The 12,434-nt window shown below is 36.0% G+C and overlaps 1 protein-coding gene across 1 annotated transcript in view; it reads left to right on the top strand.

Moving 5' to 3' along the window:
* The window catches only part of LOC124170947 (suppressor of lurcher protein 1), a 1,281,814-nt gene that overhangs the window by 1,250,599 nt on the left and 18,781 nt on the right, over window positions 1–12,434 (top strand). The window contains exons 9-10 of the mRNA XM_046550025.1: window positions 5,285–5,471; window positions 9,279–9,469. Of these exons, the coding sequence (XP_046405981.1) occupies window positions 5,285–5,471; window positions 9,279–9,469 (378 nt within the window). The remainder of the gene's footprint in view (window positions 1–5,284; window positions 5,472–9,278; window positions 9,470–12,434) is intronic.

Below are 12,434 nucleotides of genomic sequence, written 5' to 3'. Positions count from 1 at the left end.
CGTCAAAAACCCTCGTGTGGCAGCATCTTCTTCGCCGGTCAATTTTAGCTTGCTCCACATGTAGGTGCTAAAGAGAAAAAAAATGTGCGATATCCCGAGATATTTTGGTCGGAGATATATTTTCTACGATTTTATTAGCTATAAACAATCCTATCTTATACATTTTACATTCCAAAATAGCCGAATGTAAGAAAATTTTTGTCAGGAGTAAATGTTTACTGCAAATGAACATTTTACTTACCACAAAACCCGAAAGTAAGGAAAATTTTGTTAGGAGAAAATGTTAAATTCTTAAAATGAAAATACGTAAATTGGGTTAGAGAAGTATAAGCCATTTTAAATCGGTATGGTACTAAGAGATAAATACATCATGAAATCAATATAAACTAGTTTTCATCTTTAAAAAGTAAATCTAATGTATGGTTTCCTTATTGATGCGTATTTCGGTACTCAATATTATCTTCAAGAGTCAAGGCATAATCCATACAGCTTAGGTTAATTCATGAATAATTAATTGTAATTTCACATTCATTTCTCCAAAATAGTGCACAATTTTTTAAATATATATTTCTCTCTTTACGTGCACTCACTGTGGGTTAATTCCACACTTCCTGTGTATTTTTGGATGAAAACTGAAAATCTTGATAGCAAACTATGAGCACACCATGATTATGCATTTCGCATTTTATCACGCTCTTCTCTTCTATATCTCTTTATGCAGCCCTTGAGATAAATCATCGATTAAATTCCTTCACTTGGAATCTTAAAATTGCTGTTTCCGGGTGACTCCCAAACTTCGTTTTCTGGCAATCAAATCACGTATTCCACATAGTCCTTAAATACTTGGGTTGCTTAAAATTTCGTGTTTTGTTAAAAGTGACTTACTTTAAAACTTTCACCCTGGCAGACTATTTATGGTTTTTATACGAACTCCAAGCCAAAACACGTTTTATTCCAAATTTTCAACTATAAATACCCTTAAAATGCCACAAACTAACAGCACTATATGGTTAAGTCTGTTTTTTGGCACTGAAATCACAATCAATGCTCAATAATCAACCTGGAATTTCATGTATCACTTCTTAAATAATTTTGATTTTTTTAAATTCCATATTTTGTTAAAAGTGACTTACTTCACAACTTTCTCCCTGATTTATGGTTTATATAAAAACTCCAAGCGAAGACTAGTTTTTCGACTTTTAGTAGACTCCAAGCCTATTTTTTCACCCATATTTTTTAGATCTCAATTTTAATTCCTTCAAACAGCACTCGCCTTAATTGAATCCTCCTTGCTCGTCATCACTGAATGTAAAATGAGATGTTTCTCAGCGAAAAATACTATTGGGTATCTTCCACTGGGTGAACTTGATGACGGCCGGCGCTTCGGCAGCTGCCAATGCTGTCACCTGAACGCCAATGACTGCTTTCGAAATATTGCAGTGCGCTGCCCTTCAACGAAATAACCAAATTGAACTCCTGAAATTATTTCGTTACCATACTCCAGCAAGTATTTCAATTCAAAATAATAATCCTCCGCGTTTATTTTAAACGTAGCTTATTTCTTGAAGCTTATAAGTTAATATTTAGGGAAATATTTGCAACAAACATCTACCTTATGTACAAAAAACTCGCAACAGCGAAAAATGTTGAGAGACTGTGTTTTTCGATGTCGATATGTTTGTGGACTCTCGAAAATTCCTCTTCAGTTCTGATAATTTTGAATACAAACATAAATTACAACTGAAGTTTTCTAAAATCGCTCTTGAAGTAAATTGAAAAACCTGGTTTAGGTATTATAAAATACACGCGTTGGCACGCTAAGTGACTGCAGAGGCGTTACAAGAATTTTGGTGAAATCTTGCTTTTTCATGTAAAAAATATAGAGGTATGGAATGCACTAACTTTTTGAAAAAAAACGACGTCTCATTAAAAAGCCCTTAAAAAGTCTATACTCAAAGAAAATTTATTTGGAAATAAAAAATTAGATTGAAATTTTTCCATTTTTCCATCAAACATTTTTCCTAGTCCGTTAAGTAGTATAAAAGAAGATATTTTATTGAATTCAAATGGACTAAATTCATTTTTTCGGTTTTGTATTCTCTTCTAGTGCGTCCCAGACTCTTGGGAATTCACCCATCAGCTACGGTTGATGAAGGTCCACATTTTTGTTTTTGTGACAAGGGATTGTGGGCTTACTTCTTTGCAATTGCTGTAAAAAAATGTATAAAAAATTGAATGGCAGGTAGGATTGCCTCTTAAAATACCTTCTGTTAATGGATCGTGGTCCATTTCTCAGTACCAACTTATACTACCGTCTATATAAAATATATATTACCGACCTATATATATATATACAACCTTACAATTTACTACAATGTGTGTCTGAGTGTGCTAAGGTACTATCTATACTGTACTGTAAGGCACTACTGAAGGATTGCATATTTTTTGGAAAAAAATAAGTAAGCATTCCGATTTTCTTTGCTTGTATTTTTATTTTGGTCCTGTATTGGCCGAGGGGGAGCGTAGTAGCTTAATGGGTACCGGGTTCAAATCCCAGTCGAAAGTTTCAAGCACCCTAAAAGAAAATCTTCAATGTGAGAGATAGCTGGCCTAGGGAAAGGGATTGGCCCATCTATCCTAAAATGTGATTTTTATGCGCCGGTAATTTAGCCCAGGCTGACCTATCACTTGAAGGGCGGAACTTTTGTACCTATGAATACGACCAAATGAGCCATTTTGGTTATTTTCAGTTTATCGGATTGCGGAATTAATTTTAATTTAGAAAATAATACCATAAATACTTTATTTATTTTACGAATGCTTTATTATATTTGTCCATATCACATTCTGCTTAGTTAGCTAAATTGCCAGAAAGCAGTCAGTTCAGAGATACCTTCGTAGCTGTATAGAAGTTAACTCTGTGAATTTGAAAGATGAAGTCATAATAAGTTACTTACGCTTATTCTGCAATACTCAATAATGCACCATGTCAATGATGACGCGTCTTGAAAGTTGGCACGTACATGCATTGATTGGGTGGTAGTATGAAAACCAACACCGTTGCTAGATATGAAAATATCCATTTCTCTCTTTTTTTAATAAATTAAGGATTACTTTTCTATGTAATTGGTTGTGGAAAACAAAATATGGAAAAGCTTAAAATTAATAGTGCAACATCTTAATGAAACTTGATGAAGCATAAAATACTTAAGTCGCAAATTCACAACCTAATCACTTCAAATATCAACCAGGGATGGCAATCTAAACTAAGCGAAAGTCAAAACCAGTGCAATTACAATATTTTCGTTCCCTTGAGAATAATGTGGGCACGAAACGAAAGATGATAAAACTCGGGGAGCTAAACTAAGGGTCGAAGTGAAATGAGAGTTAAAGCTACTTCGGAAACTGAGCTTGGAGGAAAGAAAACACAAATAATGTTTCGCACAGGAGTAACCACGTGCTTCACCTTCGAACATTTTAGTTTCGACTCACACACCGAGAACGAAGTATGATTGAATGTGGTGGAGGTTCGTCCTAACGTGTCTAGATGCATGGGGCACTTTACCGCTCATAATGCGCAACGCAGTATTCGTTTGTCATATGACAAAGCTAAATGCTTTAACGTATCTACATTCTGTCATGAAATGGATCGAAACTATTCTCTCTTTTCCCCCTCCACTCAACGTCTGGGATCAAAACTTAACTATGAGTAGCAGGGTATCGATTAACTTAGTTTCGTTCCCAGGAGTAAAGTTTTTTCGTGGGTCGAAACTTGGTGATTTTAATTCCATGCGGGAACGACACTATACCTAGGTCTCGTATTTTCGTTTCCTTCCGGGTCGAAACGAAACAATTTCGTTTCGTTCCACATGCCATCCCTGCTATCAACTAATCCTTCAAGTATCCATGACAAGATTTTGGGTTTAATCACTGAGTGAGTTATTTTCCTTGGAAAAAATCCCATTCTTATCCGTTTGACAATGAATCTTTCTTTTTCTATCATTTCTACCTTATTAGAGTGTGGTTAGAGAATCGTACCCTCTTTTTCAGTAGGTTCTCACAGAGATACGAATCATAGCAGGAACCGTTTGAGTCTACAATGTTTCCCGGCCGAGGGCGTCATTTTGTGTTTCCGAATTTGGGTCCACATTCAGATGACGAGATTTAGCTAAAAACACGGGTATGGTTCGGAAGTTCAATGAGTGGCCACCCACGGCGCGCGAGAAATCGTTCACGTTAAGGTCTCACTTCCGCGGGAACGGTTCATTTCCGTCGTGTCGCTCAGAGCGACTACATAGAATCCACATTCCATCCCATTGATTTCTGTTGCCACATCGATCGCATTTTAATCGGTTTTCAAAAATATCCGTGCAATGAGTGCAGAACGATTCACTTCTTTTCTATCTACATCTACATAATACCTTGCGAGCCAGTTTGGCAGGGGGTGATCAATCTCCAGTATGCAGCATGCAATTGGACTCCCACATGCACACCACACGGTCCAAAAAAACGTTACGTATACTAGCAAATTATACTTCCATATGCTGTTAGAAATAAAAATAAAATTAAGAAACCTGCATTAAGTTTTACATGGGTTAGTTGGCTACACTACAAGTCATGCAAACTATTTATGAGTTCTATCGCTGCCGTTATAATCTCTTATTGATCGTGGAAAAAAAGACATTCTGAATCTGTCTGTTCTACAGTCTATCTCTATTATTTTATTTATATGATCTGATATTCCGTAGTATGTTGGCGTCCGTAAGACATGATATATCCGTTAGAAAAGACACTGCTCCTGAATTAATCTAAAAGGTTTAGTCTACTTTTCAATCTACGGTCCGACAGAGATTCCCATCCATTCCCAGAGATATTATGCAATGCAGCATTTACAATTACGAAGAATTTCATTGAAAAGATACGAATTTGAAATCAATTATTTGCGAGGTTACTTTGTCGAATCGAGACGTGATATATTAAGTTGTAAACTTTTTTGTATTCCTCTCAGTTTTATTAATAGACTCGGTCAGTTTCGACCCTTTCAGGTCATTAACAAGGGATGACTAATTTAACGATTCATTTAAGAGTCTAAAAGCTTTTCGAATGTGGTCCATCTCATTTGGAAATGATAATAATAACCACCTTAGTCCATGTAAAATATGCCTTTTTCCCTCACATACACGTCTCTCTGTCAGACAAACCTTTTCATTTATTCAATATTTATATGTAATTCCCATTTGCCTCATGTACTCGTTTGATTTGAATCTTCTCTCTTTTATTTCAGCAACTAACTGCAACCATGTGTTTTCGAGTGACATTTCCAAGAATGGCACAATCTCATCTCCAGAGTATCCCAATCCATATCCCTCCAGGAGCCAGTGTCGCTTCGACTTCCAAGGACGCGGGAAGGAGAGGATTCAGGTGGTCTTCACCGACTTCAACCTCTACCATCCTCAAGATGACCCAAAAGAGTAAGGAAGCACTCTAACTTTCGTTGTTTCAATTTAATTACACTTATTTTTTTCAACTTTATCGAACGTACATTATTATTATTATTATTATTACAGTATTCTACCGATTAAGGTAGGTTCCCATGGAGTACTGAAGAAGTGATCTGGGAGCCTCCCTTTCCTTCCATAGCTACCTTCTTCAATTCACTGTGAGACCTACTCCCTTTCAATCTATCTAAAAATCCTATTCTTTTCCGTCCCCTCCCTCGTTTCCCTAACATTTTTCCCTCTAACACCATTTTCAACATCCCCTTCCCGCTAAGTATTCGCTCCATCCATACATTCCGTCTCCCCCGTACCTCATCTAAAAGCTGCTTCTCCTCGCCAGCCATATCCACCTCTTCGACGTTCCTTTTCCTCTCCGTCCATTTCACCCTCTCCATTCTTCTCCATACCCACATCTCGAATGCCTCCAATCTTCTATCGTCATCTTTCCTCAATGTCCACGTTTCCGCACCGTAGAGCGCTAAACTCCAGATCAAACTCTTCACTTACCTTTTCTTTAAACTCTTACATAACGATCCTCTCTGAAGCTCCTTCCTGTTCATGAACGCCTCCTTTGCTAATGCAATTCTCTTCCTTATGTCCTTACTACTGTATCCGTTTTCCTCTAACGTACTGCCTAAATAGTTGAACTGCTCAACCTGCTAAAGTTTTTCACCGCCCACTTTTATCATAAGTCTCACATTCCTCGCTCGTGATGCTTTACAAAACCGAACGTGCATTAGTATTACAAAAGCATCTACTCGTATAATGATTGGATGTACTCTTACGGTCACGCGGAAATATTAAATGTCATCGTCTCTGTATGATTAACAAGTGCACATCGTGGAATTAACCAAATTTTAGAACTATATAATAGGCAATGCTTCTGCAAAGAGGTTGTATCAAGAAATCAGCTTTAAGGCCTATAACATGTTATACGTTGTTATTGAGAGTCATTATTCGTAACAAAGGCAAGTTAAATTTTGAGGTGCATGAGTCACCCGTATCGATAAAACTGAGTCGATTGTCACCAGATGCATAACGTATATTTTAACACCAAGCCTACCTTAATATAATGGTATTCTTTCTTTTATCAATGAAATATTAAAATCCATTAAAATCACAAATATTAGTTTAATGAGAGAGAATTAAATCTTTTGTGCAGTAAATTCTCTACTTAAGTATATTTTCTATTTAAATATCCAGTGGATGAATATTTCTCGTTTTTTAAACTGAAATTATCTATAAATCGATTTTTGTTTATCTATATTTGGCGAAGAAAGCATCACGGCTTACTTACACGCCGTACAATATGCAAGTGAATATAAGAGTCACAGACTACACACGTAAGTGAGTATACAAAAAAGTTTGAATGTTTGGCCATGCTATTTGATGAAACTTTTAGGTCAATATATTTCAGAGTTAGCCCTCAGCCTTGAAATTAGTGTTCACGTATGCGGAAGTATTCGATGATTATTTTCAAATATAAGAGCTGGTGTTTGTTCTAGTCTAACATCGTTATTTCATGGTTTAAGTCACCTGCCAATTTTGACCAGTTGGTGGATTCTGAGATGAAGCAAATGCCCCTAAAACATTAAAAACATGACATTGCCACTTTTGGACTTCAGTCCAACGTTTGAAAGAATTTGCACCCAGAGGCACGCGACTGGCAATCAAGCACTCAATCAATTTAACTTTACAGGAGTTCTGTCATTATCCTCACAAAAAATACCTAGGTAATATTCACCAACCGCTTTTTGCGGATGATTAATAGGAGAACGAGTCCGGGGTTGGTGATGCACAACCCCTCGGGATTCAATTGTCTCGACACATGATGGACAGTGGCCAAACAAACGACGTTTGCTCGAGCAATCAGCCAATAATTGACTTAGCGTCACTTGAATTGACAGGCACTGGTCCAAACCCACGAATTCCCAATCATCCCCACAACTGGTTAGAGAAGCTTCGATCCAAATTGAGCTTGAGAGGCAATGCTAACCTTTCCATAGTCGTGATCCATCTTGTCTATCATACCTCCTCGTGATCCTTGAAGGTAGCCGCCCAAAAGATGTTTTCTGAAGCAATTACTCCATAAAATCTTTATTCAGAATTTTTCTGAATCAGTGAAATTTCATTCATAAGCTTTCATTGATTACATCGAAAATATGAGCTTTCAATTTCACAACGAATATCATAGTGGTTCTTTGGCCATATTTATGGCGAGAAATTTGGTATTGCTTGAGTTCATATTCTAGGTTAAGCATGTAGACATTCTTGCCCTCAATCTCCTCTACTCCGTTTACTGCTGGGCATGGTAAACTGTAAACGTCAAAGAAAAAGAGACTAAGCCCTTGTTCTCAAACCTGTAAAGTTTCCAAAAATGTGTGAGATGCTTAAGTATGAAGATACAGGTGGTACTCTTTTCGGAGATAAGATAGTTAAGAAAAATGTTCTTCATGGTTAAGTTCAGAAACGTCAAAACCACTCTCTCCAATATAAAAGAGTCAGTGCTTTTTATATTTTCATTTTATAGAACTGCTCAACATGATATGACAATAAATACAGTTAATGTAAGCAAATATTGTTAAGGTGACTAAGAAAATTATCAACCAGTGTTTATGCATTCTTTATCCGATTCTTGTTTATATTTATAACCACAAGAGTTTTCCTTATAAAACTAATTTTGATGATGCTTTTGCGAGTGCGCTTCATGAATTAAAATAATACCCATTATGACTTAATAATTAATACTGTAGTAACCAGCATATCAATGCAGTTGAATTAAATATATTAACAGATTTTACATAATTTGTTCATTTTCAGATATAAACCAGAATGACGTATTGTTGAAATTTTAGGGATTTTGCTATTCATTCACATAACTTATTAAATGATAGGTCATGATAAGATCCCTTTATACTTACCTTTGCTGACTGACACGCTCATGATTTTTCTCGAAATTCCAATTATCCCATTTCTTCAGGCAGAAAAATAGTTACAAAATACATTTTACTGGTTTTCTAATTGATGTTTGCACGTATGATTTGACTAAATTCAATGAAGTGAATCCCACAGACTTTCCAATTGCATGCTAAATCTCCTGCTGATAAAATGGTATATCTGCAAAATAATTCTTTGAAAAATAGTTTTTCCATTACATTTTCTCTTTCCTACAAGTGTTGTGTACTGGCATACATCAGATTATAATTTGAGTATTCCAACTTTTTGATGCCTTCGAACAAATGGCTATTTTATTTCGAGGTATTCATTTTAAAATTGCTTCAATGGCTGCAATTTCAATCCCACTTTGAAAGAGCTAATGTAACCGATAAATTTATGGATATTAATAGGGATTCCCTTTGCTTTTTCTTGGGCTTTGATTTTATGGGTGCAGAATTACCCCAGTGTTAATATTCGTAGTGGAAACATGCCTTGGTGAAATTTATGATTATTCAACTTAAAACCTCCCCTCTCATTTTTTTATTTAATTTTAATCTAGTTTTTTGCTCCGAAAATCCAATAAAATTTATCAAAATTTACTGTTTAACTCCAAAATATCCAGCATATTTTAAAGTTTTAGAGGAAGAGGGAATTTTCATAATCAGTCATTACAATGATATTCTTTAGACACTGCTTCAAATTAGAAAAGACTACCTTTTTCACAAAATAAGGGGTGTTATTCTCCTTGAAAGGAAAATTTTATTTCACCTCCTCCTCCATTTGTTATTTGCTGTGTGCATACTATGTTATACTTTGATCACGGTGTTACCATTTCCATTCCAGCTGTGAGACCATAGACTCACTGATGGCCTATGTGCAGATCGACGGAAGGATGGAGAAAATTGATAATTTTTGCGCCTCGAGTATTCCCTTGCCTTTGATGTCCAACGGACCGCGTATGGTACTAGAATTCCGAGGTCTCTATTCGTCGCGCTACGCAAGGGGTTTCAAGGCCATCTACACATTCACGGAAAGTAAGTATGCATTGAAAAAGGTTTGCAGAACACTCATTAAATTTAAGATAGGGTATTTCTAGAAATATGTCAGCGAGTGTGATCTGTTGGGACAGTTTTTCTTTAAATGCCCTCAATTTGTCTTTTGGCTGCCTACTTGAGTTTTCTTATTTCCATAAATATATATTTCACGTTTTATATGAAAGGAACGATGTTAAATTAGATTTAAAGTCTTTTTCTATTTACAAGTCAATTATAATCTAATATTATCTAAAAAAAACTTACGTTTGCATTGGTTCATCTATTCTGCATATAAAATTATCGTAATTTGTAAAGCACGTGCCAGCAACTATGTGCGCCTTCGATACATAACTTCCAACATCTTCCACCCACTTGAAGGAACGTTATAGCTACAAATGTTGCTCATACGTTGTACAATTTGTGAATTCTACCGAAAACATAACTAGAGCATAATGGCGCGCGAATAAGTCATTGCATTAACAATATTTGGATAAAGAAGATGAAAACTGTTCACCCAAAATCAGTTGAATGTCGATGTAGAATCCACATCTATCAAGCTTGACCACCAAGGTTGTCATTGCTGGAAGGTAGGTAATTACCCCGTTAAACGGCTACAGAGAAAATATGAATTTTGGAAGATGAGCGTTTTCGTATAGCTAATACATTGAATGGATGAGGCAGATACTTTGTGGAGATCCATTATGAGATATCAAGTGAAACACTTTGCATTTTCCACATAAATATTTATTGAACTATAGCCGAAATGTTGGAAATTCATTGTTCAAGGGTTTAAGATGTAATTTGAACATACTTTGGTTGGCAACCCATCGATGAGATTCTACTGGAAAATTGCCTTTTGAGCACTGAGCAGATTTTATTAATCCAACCACGATGGTTGCGGGGTTAAGCCTCCACCTACTAATCTTGGTAGTACGGGTCGGAGACCCTCGTCGGGTAGTATGTCAAATCATGTTCCATGTCATGGATATTTTTCGATTTCTGTTTATGTTTTCCTTGGCAAACATAAAAATCCAAAAGAATCGCATATAATTCAATATTTAAAATATGGCGTATATTTTAACGTCCATGGTGAATTTTACCACCTAATTGTACTCCACTTTATTGTTTAGCCTTCTACTCCATTAAATCGTGTCTATTATTTTGTGAGATACTTAGTAATTTTTATGATAGCCATTTCAGTTTGCAGATTATTAAAAATTAATTTTTCCTTATGACAGTGAGTAACGGCTCCGTAAAGCAATTCTTCAGGTCTTACAGGTAAATGGGTATAAAGTGAAAAAATTCACTAACTCTTGGTTAACCTTGTGGTATCCCATTGTAAGTTTTTCCTGGATATACATAATTACTTATAATTCGTAATTAGCGCCTGATGATGATGATTATTCATTGAAACCCAGGTCGCGCTCTTATATAAAGAAGTGGTGTAAGTAATTGTGTATATCCAGGAAAACTTATTAGGTATAAAATGCTTGTACTATCATCACCGTGTAATTATCGTACGTCTTTGGAAGAAAAATTCCCTAATTTTAACCAATTATTATCATCGAAAAAACGTCTTCTGCGTCTTACCTCAGGGATTGATCATTCAGTTTTAACGATGCTCGAATAATTAACGTATGGAACTTTTAAACCATTCAGTCAGTACGTGATAAACTACGCCTAAACCTGTTTTCCGAACGATGAATTTGATCGTTACCCGTCGGAAACATCACCGCTGCATTCTTCTCTCCGCCTATCATTACACCCTGGAGTACGATCGATATAATCTACTCCTCCCCCAATCCTCTGCCGGGGTAAATGGACAAACGCGAACGAAATTTCCGATATTGGCCCCCAACACGGGCATTCCCAATGAAGTTTGCACTGGTTGGGTGCCTGTCAATGCCAGCCATATTGCTTGGCCTTATCACTCCCGGCCTTATTTTTACGATCGGGCTAGAGATGTGTCCAATGTTTGAGTTTAGGGTTGGAGCGGCCGTTTTATGCCAAGGACGAGGGTCGGAGATCCCACCGCACTCTTATCACCCTGCGGTCGGCCCTTTTATGCCCGATAGGGAGGCTTTAAACACAGTTTGTGGTGCCTGAGAGAGATGATTACGGACACCTTTTTTGGGAGGTACAGTGCTAATTGGGACAGCAAAACTCCAACAAAAGTACAATATGATGTTTCTCACGCTGCTGTGAATGACTTCGACGGATATTGTGAAATTCCAAGGTGCCAAGTGGATAATGACTTCGTTTCTTAAGCAACGTAAACTAATGGCTACAACTAAAAGTTTTTCATACCATAATATATTGCCCTAAAATTTGAATTCTTTTTGTTTTCGGATAATATTTTGTGAATTTAAATCTGTTATCAGTTATTATTGGAGATGATAACGTATGAAAGGAGTGATATAAATTATTTTTCACAATCATTGGTTACATGTAAGAATTCAACGGGTTTTACAATGACATTTTCACAACATTTAAAAAATGATTCTTCAATTATAATACAAATTTAGAGATTTAAATTGCAATTTTGATGATCCCATAAGGAAATAATTACGTAATTAAATTGAATCAATGCAAAAGAAGAATTGCTTGAAGAATGAAAGAGTGAAATTTTGAACTTTCAAGGTGCACGGTGTATAATGGCGTGGGTGCTTTAGCAGTGCAAAATAAACTAATGGCTTCAGCTCCCAAGAGATACACACCATTGAACGTTCCCCCAAAAGTTAGGAAATTTTTTCTTAAAATGCCGTGTTGCGAAGTAAATTCCATTTTCAGTAACAAAAGAGGATAATAATGTGTGAACGGTAAATTACTATATAAATTGCTTGCATTTAAGTTCATCGGTTTTTACATTAACATTCTCACAGAATTAAAAAAATTGCTTTCATTAAAAAAATTAAAATACACCTTTAGTGAATTAAAGGGCAATTCCAATGATGTCTTAAAGATA

Source organism: Ischnura elegans, chromosome X, assembly GCF_921293095.1.
Source record: "Ischnura elegans chromosome X, ioIscEleg1.1, whole genome shotgun sequence".
NCBI lineage: Eukaryota > Metazoa > Arthropoda > Insecta > Odonata > Coenagrionidae > Ischnura > Ischnura elegans.
This window is presented reverse-complemented; position numbering and strand designations above follow the sequence as displayed.